This window comes from Haliaeetus leucocephalus, unplaced genomic scaffold (genome assembly GCF_000737465.1).
Source record: "Haliaeetus leucocephalus isolate CR32 unplaced genomic scaffold, Haliaeetus_leucocephalus-4.0 Scaffold0, whole genome shotgun sequence".
In the NCBI taxonomy this organism is placed as follows: Eukaryota; Metazoa; Chordata; class Aves; order Accipitriformes; family Accipitridae; genus Haliaeetus; species Haliaeetus leucocephalus.
This window is the reverse complement of record NW_010972436.1, coordinates 4,416,724-4,432,711: the sequence shown is the minus strand read 5'-3', so window position 1 is coordinate 4,432,711 and position 15,988 is coordinate 4,416,724. Positions and strand designations below refer to the sequence as shown.

General features: G+C 42.3%; 1 protein-coding gene across 1 annotated transcript in view; it reads left to right on the top strand.

The window, feature by feature from the left end:
- GATAD1 (GATA zinc finger domain containing 1) overlaps nucleotides 1-4,214 on the top strand; it is a 4,491-nt gene extending 277 nt beyond the window's left edge. The window contains exons 2-5 of the mRNA XM_010572027.1: nucleotides 68-193; nucleotides 805-864; nucleotides 2,906-3,089; nucleotides 3,777-4,214. Coding sequence (XP_010570329.1) covers nucleotides 68-193; nucleotides 805-864; nucleotides 2,906-3,089; nucleotides 3,777-3,967 — 561 coding nt within the window. The 3' untranslated portion in view covers nucleotides 3,968-4,214. The remainder of the gene's footprint in view (nucleotides 1-67; nucleotides 194-804; nucleotides 865-2,905; nucleotides 3,090-3,776) is intronic.
- Nucleotides 4,215-15,988: the final 11,774 nt, after the last annotated feature.

Genomic DNA, 15,988 nt, shown 5'->3' with positions numbered 1-15,988 from the left:
GGCCGGCCGTAGCCCCGCGCCCGGGGCAGCGCCCTTCCGTCTATTTACTCGGGAATTTCCCCCCTAGAGCAAGCAGGAGATCCACCGGCGCTCTGCGCGGCTGAGGAACACCAAGTACAAGTCGGCGCCCGCCGCCGAGAAGAAGGTCTCCACGAAGGGCAAGGGGAGGAGGCACATCTTTAAGTTAAAAAACGTAAGGTGGCGTGCGGCTCTCGGCGGCGGGGATGGGAAGCGGCGGGCCCCCGGGGCGGACCTGGAGCCCCGTCTCGTCCCCCGAAGAAGCGGCTCCCCGCGGCGGGCCCGCAGGGCCGGGCCCCCGCCAGCCTCCCCTTGCCGGCGCGCTGGACCCCGGCGCGGAGCTGTGCAGCTCCTGCCGCGAAACCGGCCTGAAGCCTGGCCGGGAAGCGGCCGTAGTCGCTGCCAGAGCCGGAGCCGGAGCCGGTTTCTTCCTCCGTAGCGCGGGCGCGGCCGCCGGCGTGACCCACCGGTCCGTCCGCACAGCACCCAGTCCTTCGGGCTCGCTTCTCGAGGGGAGGCGTTGTGTCTAAATAGAAACCAGCCGTCTGAGTTTAGTACTCGCTTCTCCGCTTAAAATCCTGAGGGTGAAAATGCTGACCTTATTGTTTCCGATTTTAACGTAGAGATGTTTGAAATGTTTGCGCCCCATTTCCTGTGTTTGCTAATTTTCTAAGAGGATAACGTATCAGTATGTTGTCTAAAAGGAAGAAACCCAACCTGGAATTATATTACATGGTTGGTTTGTTTTAACCCTCTTGATTTTCCATTTCTATGTTCTTTTCTTAGCCCATCAAGGCTCCTGAGTCTGTATCCACTATAATTACAGCAGAATCAATCTTCTATAAGGTACGGTTTGTGCAAATCTGTTTGAAAAAAAAGAGCTCGCTGTTTCTGTTTCCAGTGTCAAAAATTATCACAGATAGTGAAAGCACTAGGGGTGTATTCCCAGAAACTGTTCTTCCTTGCCTAGCAGTTGTGTAGGATTTTGCTCTGCCTTATGTTCTTGCCATTAAGTCTTGCAAGGTAGTTCACCACAGTAGTTTATATATTTGTCATCGTCCCATTTTTTTCTTCCAAGAAAAAGATGCATCTGGTTTCCTTAGTAATAATTGCAATCAAGGTTTTGAAACTTTTAACTTTCACCGTGCAGAGGTCAAGCAAAAGTGACTATAGCTGATTACTTAAATTTGCGTGATGTTTCCTACCTTAGGCACAGAGAATGTTGCCTGTAGAGGGCGTGGGTTGCACTGCCCTAACATCTAAACTGGCTCCCATTTCAGAGCTGAGTGCAACCAGTCTCAAACACCCTGGGAACAGGATCTGTTGACTATTGCAATGAAAGCAGAAGCTAGCCTTCCTCGCATTCATGCCTGAGAGAGTTTTTAACAGCATGCCAAGGTGTTAGTGTGTTGAAGTTCTGAAATTTGCTTTTGTTTCCCAGTAGTACAAACAAAACATTTGAAATGTCTTTTCCCCCAAAGAAAAGGTGAGGATAGCCAGTGGGAGACTGCACAGCCAGAGGAGAAGTGGTAGACTGAGCTTCCATATACTCTCTAGAGACCTGATGCTTCATGTCTGGCATCCCAAATGAATCTCTGCTGTTGACTAGTTCAGAAAAGAATTAATGTCTTGTCTTGAGTGTTTTTATCAGGAATTCCTAAGAATTTCTTTATTCCTAAGAAGTTTTATTTAATGTGATCTTTGTATGCTGTCCTGGTTTCAGCTGGGATAGAGTTAACTGTCTTCCTAGTAGCTGGTACAGTGCTATGTTTTGAGTTCAGTATGTGAAGAATGTTGATAACACTGATGTTTTCAGTTGTTGCTCAGTAGTGTTTAGACTATAGTCAAGGATTTTTCAGCTTCTCATGCCCAGCCAGGGCCCCTGACCCAACCTGGCCAACAGTGTATTCCATTCCATGGGACGTCCCATCCAGTTTAGGAACTGGGAAGTGGGGGGCAGGGAATCGCCGCTTGGGGACTAGCTGGGTGTCGGTCGGTGGGTGGTGAGCAATTGCCCTGCGCATCATTTGTACATTCCAATACTTTTACTACTACTGTTGTCATTTTGTTAGTGTTATCATTATCATTATTAGTTTCTTCTTTTCTGTTCTATTAAACCGTTCTTATCTCAACCCAGGAGTTTTACTTCTTTTCCTGATTTTCTCCCCCATCCCACTGGATGGGGGGGAGTGAGTGAGCGGCTGCGTGGTGCTTAGTTGCTGGGGTTAAACCACGACATATGCAAAATGTTTCTATTTTGATACTTTGCTGTGCTTTTGAGAAGGGGGCTGTTTGGGTTTTTTGTGTTCTTTTTATCTTTTTTAAAAACAAAACCTTCCTGGATAATTCTTGGCAAACTCTGGTCTTGATGGGTAGTGCAGGCACTGCATTGTGCTGTGCAACGCTGTTACAACATGAAGTGAGTTGCCTTTGGTGCGCAGCCTCACACGTTGCAGAGGACAATGGAAGGTGGCAGGAGGTGGATCTGTGTTTTGGGACTCCTTTGCATTCAGATGAGTGAACTTCTTCATACACAGAAAGCTGCTTTCCCTGCGCACACAGGGAAATTACTACAGTTACTTTTTCTGGAAGGGGGTGTTGCACTCTCCTGCTTCTGACGGAATGAGACCATCTCCACTCTGCAGACAGGAGGCGTAGCCTCAGACTCCTAGACATTGGGTGATTGTGCACAAGCGGTGCTGATGACTGCTTAGGTGAGACAGCGCTCTATCTTATGCCACCGTTCTTTTGCATGTGGCTGAATTAAGGCTGTCTTTCAAGACTGGGGTAATTTGAGATACAGATACTTAAGATATGAATCAGAATCACAGAGTAAAGCTTCTAAAATCAGATTGTTTGATTTAATTATCGTTTCTTCATCTTCTAGGGTGTATACTATCAAATTGGAGATGTTGTTTCAGTGGTTGATGAGCAGGATGGAAAAACATACTACGCTCAGATCCGTGGGTTTATTCAGGACCAATATTGTGAAAAGAGTGCTGCGCTAACCTGGCTCATTCCTACGCAAGCCAGCCCCAAAGATTGTTTTGACCCAGCATCCTATATCATAGGTAATCTCTAAGTCTTTGTTTTATACAACTACTTACATGTGCCTAGACTAATGCAGAGTTGTGTTTTTTTAATTAACCTTTTTGTTTGTCAAGATCATTTATGTATCTTCTGTATATAATATGATTAGCGCTACTGCAGCGAGTGTGATTATCTGAGTATTTGCGCTCACGGGCATAATTAGAGTCTTGCAGCTTTAAAGATCAAATTATTACTCCATAGATAGAATTGAAGTTACTACACTATAAACCTGATACACCAGTCCAAGCTGTTTCTTTTAAAGTGACCTGAATTAGCTGATCTTCATCTTGGGTACTTAAAATACATAGCGTGCAAGCACTGGCATAGAGAGTGTTCTGCTACTGATGATAAAATTATTAATAATTCAGAAAAATCCTCTTCACAGGCAGGCCACAAATAGTATCTGTTTAAAATATATTAACAAAAGTACTTCATTCAAATAACTGAATGCTTCAAATGAGGGGAAAAAAAAAGAAAAAGATCAGCTCAGGAAAAATAAAGGTAGAGGTATCTTGCCTCATATTTGAGGCTACTTTGGCAGGAAAGTCACTGATTGAAAAGGAATCCCTCCAAGGGATGTTGGCTGTTGTTGCATATTTTTAAGTCCTGCATACTCCAATTTTATGCCTTGAAATTTCATCTTTGAAGATTTTTTTTTTGTTTCCTAGGACCAGAAGAAGATCTCCCAAGAAAAATGGAATATTTAGAATTTGTTTGTCATGCACCTTCGGAATATTTCAAATCTCGATCATCTCCCTTTCCTACTGTTCCTACAAGACCAGAGAAGGGTTATATATGGACTCATGTGGGACCTACTCCTGCAATCTCCATTAAAGAAACTGTTACCAATAATTTATAATTTTTTAAAGGAATACTTTGGACAAGTTATTTTGGGTGTATTCTCAGGTCTGTGAACCCCATACAAGAAGTTTTAAAAAATTATAAAATTTTCATTTTACTTTATGGATTATGGTATTTATTTATTTTAAATTATATCAAATCTTTAAAGTGGAAGTTTTCTTTCCGTTTGATGCATCATTTCTGTGGTCTGTTCTTGAGACATTATTGCTCATTTTGGGACAAAACCACAAGTTTCATATCATCTTCAACTTTAGTGAGCAAATAATTGGCTTCTGAAAGTTGCCTTTAGTGTTCTTATTTTCTAACTTATTTTCCAGAGGAGTTAAAAGACATACTCTTAATCATCCAGCACTTTATATACTTGCTTAATTTAGTTAACTGTGACTGCAGGTGTTGTTTACTTCTTAAATAATTTAAGACTAGCTTCAAATAAACACTAAACTTGGTCAGTGATGCAGTTAACAGTTTTCTGTTACACTGGAGAGGAGTCACCTACTTAGATTTCTCTTCTTCAGATGAAAACCTATCCTCCGCAAGGCAATACTCTATTTAACAGTCACCTTTTAAGGGAATTTTGTTCAGCTGAATCGAAAATGTGGGCCTATGTCTGTAGCTTCCTGCTAAACTTTGCTTATATAAGGGGATAAATTTCTTGGAAAGCTGGATGCAGATTTAAAAATTAATGTTGTTTGGCTTTGCCGTCCTGGCATCCTTATGGCAGAAGTGTATCTTTATTTCCTGAGCAAACCAACACTGATGTATGATTTGAGTTTCACATTGTTACTATTGGGGGGGGGGTGTGTGTTAGTTTGGTGTCTTAAAATTGATTTTAAATTGTTTTTTCAGTCTTTGCAATTAGTGATGGTAAGAAAAATCCTCAAGTAATTCAAATGAAAAAAAAAAAGCATTTGCTAAGGGAAATAAAGACTAACTTTATATATTGACAGTCACAGTATACCAATGAAAATATTTAAATAGCAGAATGGGAAAACCACCACGTACTAAAATACAAATGTTAAAGTTTTCTGCACTAAGCTTTTTACAAGCCAGTCAGCTCCAAACACTATGAAATATGCTTGTATGGCCTGAATTCCCTGGGGTTAGTGGTTGCTGCTGCCTATGAAGGATAAGAGCTGTAAGTGGCCTTAAATGCCTTAAATTTACATTCACAGATCTTTTCAGCTTTTTTTTTTTCTGACATATGTGACCATAGCACCCAGAAGCCCCAAATCAACTTTAGTATATTGTATGAAAGTCTATAAAAGTTGTACTAGGCTTATGTTTTTACTTCATGAAAAGCTTTGATTTAAGATGAAATCTGTTTTGAAAGTCTGAGGTATTGACAACTTTTAATACAGTGGGACCCCTGACAGCGGGAACCAGCTATACTTGTTTCAATCTGCAGCCTCAGTTCTGCCCTCTTCAAATACAAGGAAGAATAGTCAACCTTAAGGAGCAGGTGCTAAATTCGAGGGATACTGTCAGTTGTTCAAAATGCTCAGAAATTTGTAACAGTGTACTGCTAACACGGAGTTAAATCTTAACTAACTTCAGTTGCTACACACGTGAGATGTGTGCTCATGTTCAGTGTGTTGCAGTAATTAATCCCAAGGTGACCTCGCTCCTGGCCTTCCTCTCCTTTCTCTCCTTTTACTTCCTCTAGATGTCTTTTTTGCTGATTTATCTACTTGTCAGCTGATTAAACATAAAACTTGTCTTCTAAAATTTTTTGCTGGACTCCCCAATACAAGAAAGGAGCTCTGCATTTAAACATTTTTATTTTGTTTGCTGCAGTGTGATATGAAGCTACTGATACTACCCCTGACAGATAGAGCGATTACAGGTACTGTACAGTACGGGCTAACTCATGTCAGTACATCTAATAGGTGCACATCAAGCAAACCACCTGTGTATTAATTTATAAGGGTACATACAATTGCCCCAATAATCAGCAGAATGCTTGAGGTGTTTAATGTGGTTATGCTTGTCAGGGTTTCCTGAGGACACCGAGTACAGTGAGACTGTCTTTAGCTGCAGTTGGCCAACACATCTTGAAGCCCCCAAAATTGTTGTTAGGGATGGTAAGTAATAAACTGTCATCAGCGACATGTATAAAGGTAAGTCCTGAAATTACTGCAGCTGACTTAAGCTTTTGCTCCTTTTCCTGGTCTGTTAATAAACTGAATAATTCCATGAAACATTTAATTGATTTCTAATTCTGTTTTTGTTAACTTCTTAAACTGACTTCCAGATGCAGCTGCCTTCCTATTGATACACTCAGTGTTTCCAAGAGACACTCCAAGAAAGGAACAGATAAATGGTAATATGTTCATGAGAAAAACCTGTTTTGAAATACAATATATTTCACTTACATGTTTTGATTTGTCTTGCCCTTAGTGTTGCAAACCTGTGGACAGAAGAATGAAGCTGGGGCAGAGCTTAGTGGGAGAGCGGAATCAGTCCTGGTAGTTTTAACGGTTTCCAGCACAGATAGTTCAATTCTATCTTTTTACTGTGAGTATTGCTAGTTTGGGAGATGCAAACAGAACTAGCAGAAATTGAGTGACTTGATAAAACAGATATAAAGCTTAGATTGTGACAGCTTAGATTATTTGTTGTTACATAATCGGTTAATAGTACCTAACTTTTGTCTAGTGAGCAAATAAAAAGTAACATAGTTGCAAATGCAGTTACTCCTCCAAATTGCATTCTAGTCATTTTATGGTGGGAACCTAAGGCATAAGAGGCAACCTGTTAGCTCAAAATGCTCAAGCAGAATGTAAACCAGTGAAAGAAGAATGCTTAAAAGACTTTATCTAAAATAATTCCAAGTATTATATGTCCAGTTACAGTCTAAAAAGACAAAATCTTTTTTTGAGAGCGCTATGGAACAACCTCCCTTAGTAAACACTAAGTATTTTTATTTTTGTGTTTGATTATACTGGGAAGTACTAAAAAATAATCCAGATGGGCAAGGATTCTGATGGTAAGGTCCCTAAAGAGAGTGGATCCTCAGGCAAGGTCTGTTATTAAAGCATTATAATTTTATTTATAGGTATTTGAACAATGGTACTGTCCTGTTTTTTCATGGCCAGAACATCAACCAGTAACATGGGAAGAATGAATGACTCTCCAGACAGCTTCTTATGGACACAGCTGAAAGAATGGGACCTCCGAGAGCAATGTCTCTCTCTGAAAATTTATCATATTAGGAAAATGAAGGGCAAAAGGAAGACCTGCAAAATGGACTCAACAGCAGAAAGAATATCACAGGATCCCATGGGGACAGGCTTTGATGACCTGCAACTGAAGGAGCTGAGCTCACCCATTATTCTCTCTTTTGTTTTTCGGTATCCCCTATGTCAAAATTGAGGTAGGTTTCATTCTTGCATCACTGGACTGTGGGTGGATACACTGCTCCTGAGTTTATGGCCTTGTGTTAAGCTTCAGAGCTTTGTGACCAGTCAACAGACGTTTTCGTTAAGCAATTCTAGTTCTAAAGATGGAACATGTAGCTAAGAGCTAAAATATGCAGAGTGTATGTAATATATTAAGTAAGGCAAAGAACATAGAGTGTGCCCTGATGCATATATTGCAGTTTTCTCTGCCTGCAGGAAGAAGATACCCTTTTTGTAGTTGTAGGAAGTTGGTATTAGCCAAGAACATTTGCCTTGAAGAACAGGAAGGAGTTTCCATGACAGAAATAATGCGGATATTGTTTTTTAATACTAATTTATGACTAGGGAGAATTTTCACTTCTATATCTATATAGGAGAAATAAAAGAGCTTGGAAAGGAAAAATCATGGACTTAAGCAATGTACTTACCTCTCTTAAGGTGTAAAGCACTCGAAATTATTTGGTCGGCAATTGTGCACAGAATAATAATAGCAATACTCATTCCAGTAAAAAAAATAACAAAAAAAAAAAAGCAAACAAAACATTTTTAGCAAAATTTATGGTTTTCAGTACACGGGCTAGGTACGTATCTATTTACTATCCTCACATTGCAATTCCAGCCTTCAATTAAGAGGAAGGAGCATGGAAGATGTCAATAGTAAGTGGTAAGAAATGAGATTAATTTCTTTCTTGTGCCATAATCCTACCAACAAAGAAAAACAAAAGAAGTAGGAAGAGAAGTAGCAAAATACCAACCTGATCCACTCTGGTAGCGGTCCCAGGTGGTACTGTTAATAAGTTCTCGGTTCATAACATTTATCTGAACCAGCCGTTTGGAGCATCATTTCTGGGTACTTTCATAAGCGAAAGCCAGCAGTTCTCCAGCTGTTTCAATACCCTGGTCCCAAGAAAAGACAAAGCAGTAGTTACAACATTGTATGGGACTGCAAAATACATGTTTCAGCATGTCTGTTGAGCACAATAGGATTGCCAGAGTGCCAACGAATAAAACCGCTACCCCTGCTTGCGCTCAGTGTTGTTTCCCTTGGCTTTCATTGCACACTCCTCAAACCCAGGTCTCTACAATTCCCAGAGGGCCAGGAACACAAAGTGATGAATTGAAATGTCAAAGATGATTGATGAACAGTAGCAGATAATGACAGTGCTGAACAGTAAGTGTTTTATACTGGTGATGGTATACAGGGTAATTTATGCTGCCTAGATTTCAAAAGTATGTGCCGGTGATCGTCTCTGCTGCTTTCTGGAGCCTGTGTGCTGAAGATGAGAAGGTTTATGCAAAGAGTGACCTTCTGTTCCTTCCACGTTGAAAATGTCCATTTAATAGATCTGGTGCATAGTCTTATGTCCCCTGTGTTGTGAAAAAGCAAGTAGAAGGAAAACAGCACTTGCCTACTTAAGGTAGACAGTCATTCTCTGTTTGTGTAACATCTCCACTAGCAAATACAAGCAGTTCGTATGTCATACAAACCTGCAGAAGAACACAGAAACTTTCCCAGGAGCTGCTAATCTGCAGTGCCTGAGGTAAGGTAGTCATTGCAGCAGTCAGTATTGCTCAATGCATGCAAAGCAAGCAGACTCCCATTGCATTTGGGATGTAAAGAAGCCCCTCTTATTTTCCCTTTTTTAACCTCTTAGACTAATCTACCAAGTACTTGGAAATTGAAGCTAGTTTCCAAAATGATGGGAATCCACATAGGGAATTTTCCAGTTACCTCTCCTTAAGGAGTCAGGACTTGGCAGAGTGAAAATACTGCTTTGCTGGTTTACAGAGGAACAGCTTCTTTTTGCATCCTGGATATGGAGGTAGAATCCCAGGAGATCCTCCCTCTCTGGTCTTCTGGTGAGGGGCTCCGTCTGCCAGGATCTTGCTGACTCATACCCTTTCATTGGACTGATCATTGTTCTGCGCTGTGTTGGTTTTTTCCACATATTTGTCACCTTCCAAAATGTCACAAAACAATTAGTGACAATTAACTTCAAAATGAGAATCAACTGAAGACAGCATAGTGAATGGCCAAGGGAAAGCTTTGTCAATATTTCTCAAGAAACAAGGCCTTTATCTGTGAGATCTTGGTGACCCCTGTGCATTTATTGGTTCATGCATAAGCTAGCTATAAAATCTAAGTACACAAAGTGCACAAAGTAGTCTTGACGTAAGTGTTTAAGAATTAAATACATCTTCAACAGAACATCAGCAAAGGTTGTAAACCAATACCAGGTAGTAAAGTGTCATGGTTTAACCCCAGCCAGCAGCTAAGCACCACGCAGCCACTCACTCACCCTCGCCCACCCAGTGGGATGGGGGAGAAAATCGGGAAAAGAAGTAAAACTCGTGGGTTGACATAAGAACGGTTTAATAGAACAGAAAAGAAGAAACTAATAATAACACTAATAAAATGACAACAGTAATAATAAAAGGATTGGAATGTACAAATGATGCGCAGTGCAATTGCTCACCACCTGCTGATCAACACCCAGTTAGTCCCTGAGCAGCAATCCCCCTGCCCCCACTCCTCCTAGTTTATATACTGGGCATGACGTCCCACGGTATGGAATACCCCGTTGACCACTTTGGGTCAGCTGCCCTGGCTGTGTCCTGTGCCAGCTTCTTGTGCCCCTACAGCTTTCTCGCTGGCTGGGCATGAGAAGCTGAAAAATCCTTGACTTGAGACTAAACACTACTTATCAACAACTGAAAACATCAGTGTGTTATCAACATTTTTCTCATACTGAACTCAAAACATAGCACTGTACCAGCTACGAGGAAGACAATTAACTCTATCCCAGCTGAAACCAGGACATAAAGCTTATGGAAAAACTCACCTTTGTTCATCTCTTGCTCATAACTAAAGTTGAGGTGTAGTATGGTGTGTAAGACAGAGCAAGCCTTTCCCTTTCCATTTACATGAAATTTCGTCTGTCACGTGCAGTCTGTAAGTTTTGTGAAGGTCTTCTGTAGTATTTTATCACCACACCAACCTTTGTCTTTACAGGCCTGAAAAGCTTACTCATTAGGGGTTTTTTTGTTGTTGTTGCTGTTTCAGTTTTCACTCCATGTCAAGATCATTTATGAATATGTTAAACAGCATAGACCATGGAAGAAGATCCTTGCAGGATTCATCAATGGCTTTCCACCAATTTCAGAATTAATCATTCACTCAAACTCTTATGTTTTTTCCATCTTTTAAACACTTCATCATGCTAGGACTTTCCCCCTTAACCCATGGAAGCTTTGTTTGCCTAAGAGTGAAGCTCGCTCTTTTTTTGAAATAAGCAAAATATAGCAATGAGATTTCCCTTGTCCACAGGTCTGATGAGGCCTTCAAAAATGCCAGTAACTTTGAGGCAGAATTCCTCTTTCCAAAGACTGTGCTAGCTCCCCCCCAATATACACTACCTGTTAAAGCGCCTCTCCTTTTGGTACTTTCTACTAATTTGTCCATGCAGACACTGAGCTTATGATCTGTAGTACCCTACGTCTTCTCTGGGAGTAGCTGTGGTGGTTTTGGCTGGGATAGAGTTAATTTTCTCCATAGTAGCTGGTATGGGGCTATGTTTTGGATTTGTGCTGAAAACAGTGTTGATAACACAGGGATGTTTTAGCTGTTGCTGAGCAGTGCTTACACAGAGCCAAGGCCTTTTCTGCTTCTCACCTCACCCCACCAGTGAGTGGGCTGGGGGGGCACAAGAAGTTGGGAGGGGACACAGCCAGGACAGCTGACCCCAACTGACCCAAGGGATATTCCAGACCATATGACGTCATGCTCAGTATATAAAGCTGGGGGAAGAAGGAAGGAAGAGGGATACATTCGGCGTTACGGTGTTTTGTCTTCCCAAGTAACCGTTACACATGATGGAGCCCTGCTTTCCTGGAGATGGCTGAACACCTGCCTGCCGATGGGAAGTGGTGAATGAGTTCCTTGTTTTGCTTCGCTTGCGCACATGGCTTTTGCTTTACCTTTTAAACTGTTTTTATCTCAGCCCACAAGTTTTGTCATTTTTACTCTTCTGATTCTTTCCCCCAACCCACCAGGGGCGAGTGAGTGAGCTTAGCTGCCAGCTGGGGTTAAGCCATGACAGTAGCTTTATAAGTTGGCACCATCTTTGCCATGGTGCCACCCACCTGGCTTTCAGTGAGACGTTGCATTATTACATCGGTAGGTTCCTTCAGCACCACTGACTGAATACCGTCACGTATTCAGGTGACTTCCTGCTGCACGTTTTGCCTGTTTCCTCCATGATCTCTTCTAGCAGAGTCCACGAAGAGTCCCCTGTAAGGATATGGGGAGTGTGAGACTGTTTATTGTTTGAAATAAAATTGTCTGACCAAAGGCTTCACAAAATTGGGTTGATGAGGAAAAAGAGAGCAAGCTTGTAGACAGAAATCCTGACCAGGCCGGTCAGTACACTTGTCCAGCTGAGCCCTGTGCCTGGTCACTGCAGCCTGTCCTGTCACCTTATAACTTCTTATTAAATCTTTTATTAACTATCTGTCTGTGTAATCTCTCTACCCTGTGTGTGGGTGCTGCACGGACTATGAGACCTGTGCGTGTCCAAGTGGAATTTGATGCTGGCTACTGGAGTCAGGCTGGGGATGTGGGCGCCCAGGCCTGTGGTGCCGGCTGGTGGAACACTGGGGGTCTTTAACTCCTGGCTGCTGGGGTTGGAATGGTGTATGTTCCCAAAACTAGCTACTGGGGACGGGGGGAGCGGTTTGAGTGAGGCGAGTGAGGGGCTCAGCACCAGCGGCTGAAGTGGGACCGCGGGTCATGGCCCATGTGCCTGGTGGCGTCTGGGCACGTGTGTCTGTATCTTCCCCAGATCTGGGGTGTGTGGGGTGTGCATGTGCCTTTACTGGCAAACCTAAAATTGGAGCAGCTGGCGAGTCAGGGAGGCCTCTGGTCTGGGATGGGGCATCAGTTAGGTGGGGGGCCCATGCTGGTACAACCAGGGTATCCCGTGAATGTAGGGACCATGAGGGATAAGTGTGTGAGTGCCGTGTGTTTTGCTAGCGAGCACCAAGCTGGGCCGGCCAGTGAGTCAGGGACCCGTGGGCTGGTAAGGGGGGCCCAGGATCTGGTTGGGGTGGCAGGCAGGTGAAGAGGCCATGCTTGAGGATGTGCGAATGTGCGTATGGCTGTGAACCTGGAGAGTGTCGTGTGGGCCTGCGCTAGTCACCCCCTGTCTCTGCCAGCCGCGGAGGAGGAAGGGACTTGGCTGCCCATGTACATGCTTCACGTGAGACCTGCATGTGGGTACTGTTGAAGGCAGCACCTTGCCTGTGGCAGTGTGTGTGACTAGTCGTGTCAGCGTCCTCTGTGCTTGTGTGTCTGTAGGGGTGTCCCTGTGTCTCGGTGATCCATGCTCAGTTTCGCTACTGGTTGAACCTGCAAACAGGATAGCGACTGCCATGTCCCCCAGCCTGGGCAGAGGCCCCGGGTCCGCAGGCTGGACTCCGGCCACCAGGCCAGAGACGTCCTGGGTCGGAGCAGCTGGAAGAGACAGCCGAGCTCCTTACGTCACTTTTGATGTACTGTCATGGGGAAAAAAACTCGGGATATTAAATACAGGCCACAGTTAAGCACGGGTGGTTTGAAATGCCCAAAGCGGGTGGGAATTTAACAATTTTCCATTCAGTGAAAGGTGCTTTAAATGTTCTAGCATCTGACTTTCCCAAGCAAACTGCTGAGGTCTAGGGAAGTGGCAGCAATGACTCCATTATCCCTTCATTAGGGAGGCCCACTGTAGGGGGCCTGGTTAAGCATTAATATCAAAATCAACCCCTCCACAGACAGCTAGAGATCCAGAGCACATTTCTGAATATGCCAGGGACTATGTTTTTAATTAATACTGGATCATCGCTTACCTTAACTAGTGAACCACCACATCAGAAAAGGGAACAAATAACATTTTCAGGGGTAGGAGAGGCTGAGGGATATGGGTGGCAAGAATTTGACCAACTCACACTTGAAGGATGAAGACAAATGACAGAATCATAGAATAGTTTGTGTTGGAAAGGACCTTTAAAGGTCACCTAGTCCAACCCCCCCATCATAACTTGCCATGTAACATAAAATCCCCATGGGCTTTTAGGGATACATGGACAACTTTCTGCGAAGGATGGACAAAGGGGATTTGCCAGTAAAGGGGGTGGGAAATGGGACATGGACAAATGCACAATTTTTACAACTGGGGCTGGGGAGTAGTGCATATGGAACTGAGTAATACACAGAGAAATCTATACACCAAATCGATCAAAATTCATAACAAAACATCCTCAGAATCAGGCTCGAATAATCTGAGTAGGGGTGGGAAATTTGTGGGAGGAGTACCCCTTAGAACCACCTGAACTTTCCTGTACCAAAACAATATGTGCTGGAGAATGGTTTGCATTTGGGCAATGGCTTTGTTGGAAGGGGAATGCTACCGTCCTCTGCCAAAACATGACTATTATGCAAACACAACTAATAAATGTGTGGCTGTGTAGGGTCCTTCTAAAATGAGGTTAGAGGTCCCCTCTTGCTGCTGTGGCATGCCACATGACGATCACCTCATTCATCCTGGCAAAACCTGGATGCACACAAAAACCAGGAGCTGGCCCCTACCGTTTGAACTTAGCTGTAGGTATCCAATACTAGCCTTGCTTTGAGGTAGTGCAGCCTTCAACTTCAGGTAATGCAGTTTTCAACTTTACACTGAATATTATACAAGAAGCAAAGATCACATTTATTGTGGTTGGTGATATATTGTATATTATGATTAGTAAAGCCTTAATGGCCTTACAGAATTGAGAACAAAAATATTAACAGTACTGTAGTTTCAACTGCTCTTTACATTTATTGAATTAGAAAGATCAGACAAATAAATTGTAGTTTTAATCTATTAACACACAGATAGAGTTAGTACATCTCTTAGCTAACAGAGTACATTTCCAAAATTATGAAAGATGAACATGATGTCCCAAGCAGAAATACTTTCACAATAATTAATAGTTGTTAATAGTTATTTGGGGATTGTCTCTCTTTCACCCACACAGTCACAATTACCTTCAGGAAGATTACATGAATCTCTTGGTTCAACCCTTCTAGTTGGTGATTCCAATACTGGCTCTTGGGGAATATCTGCTTGCTGACTGACTCCTTTATTCTTGCATTTGGCTTACAGCTTCAGTGAGGTTATTTTTCTCTGGTAACTTCCTTTTTGATAACTTCAGTCTCTTCAGTGACAATAACAACTTCTTCATGGACAACGTCTCGAGGTGGTTCATGCATCTTGATGAAATGCTGCAGTACTTTGATGTCTGTTTAATGAAACAGAAGTATAATTAGAATCTAGCTGTGGATAGAAAGATTGTTTTTACCTGAAAACATCAAGATTATACTGTGCTGGGCATCATCCCTTTAGCTGACTCAGAACAGTAAACCCAGGCATCTGTTTCCTTACATATGGCAATTTGGGCTCCTTCAAAATCTTCTGAACTCTTTCATTTAGGGAGAACAAAGGAGTGTTCCTCTTTTCTCAGGAAACAGTTTAGGTTTTCTTTTGGGGGCAAAGCTACTTTCAGAAGTTCCTGCTGCCCTCCTACACAATCTGTGTTCGTGGTCCTTCTGTCCACTTCTTTCCTGAAGATCATCACCTCTCTGCCTTTGCCAATGTAATGTGCCTTTCTGCAAACTGGGTCTGTTAACTGATCCAGGTTCTAAACAAACACACAAATTTTTTTTCTTAACACAAGTCTTACTGACACATCAGTAGGAACATTTATTTTTGTCTTCAGAAGGTCAAATTTGGATAATCCTTTTCAATGTATGTACAAGCACATATCCCAATTCGGTTGATTGATGAAAGCTTTACAGACAGAATAGCAAAACACAAGACCTCAGAGATTGTATCAAGGGAGTACTTCAGAGGAGTAAAAAGTTGCTCTATGCTTTTTTTTCCATGGGCACCCTCCAGTTATGAAGCGGGGATTATTGGCTCAATAAACTCATTGATTTACAAATAAAGGGTGTAACACATCCGGGTGCACTTTTTATATGAGAAAATGCTACGTTATAGCTTCCAGATTACTTTCTTGCTAAAGGTACAAAGTTAAGGTAGTTTCACTTTGGTGTGCCAGTCAATAACTTCTGTGAATAGATTATGTGGGGAGGAGAAAAGGAAACTAAAAGAAAACTTCCTACTGTCTGATGCTCTGTATAGGAGTTACACACTTGCAAAAGCCAAAGGAAAATAGTCTGCTCACAAAAAGAGCATCTAACAGGGCTACTGACAACCAGGATCATGAGAAAATAGCAACGGGTTGTTTTAATCTATACAGAAGGAGAGGTAATTGATTTTAGGGATAGCAAGGGATTACTTAGCCAATAATTAGCCACCTTATCAAAGTTATCTGGTAAAACCATGGATTATGCCAGACTCAGAGTCCTGTACAAGTGTATGTACCTAGTATCCTACACAATCAATGATCCCTTTCTTTCTGATAAGATCACATTTGGATAAAATCATACTCTAAGGCTGCTTGTGGCAATGAATCTGAAATATGTGAGCTGAATTTGGGAACCTCTTCTCTCCAAAGGCTAGATTTCAGTAGGCCATTAA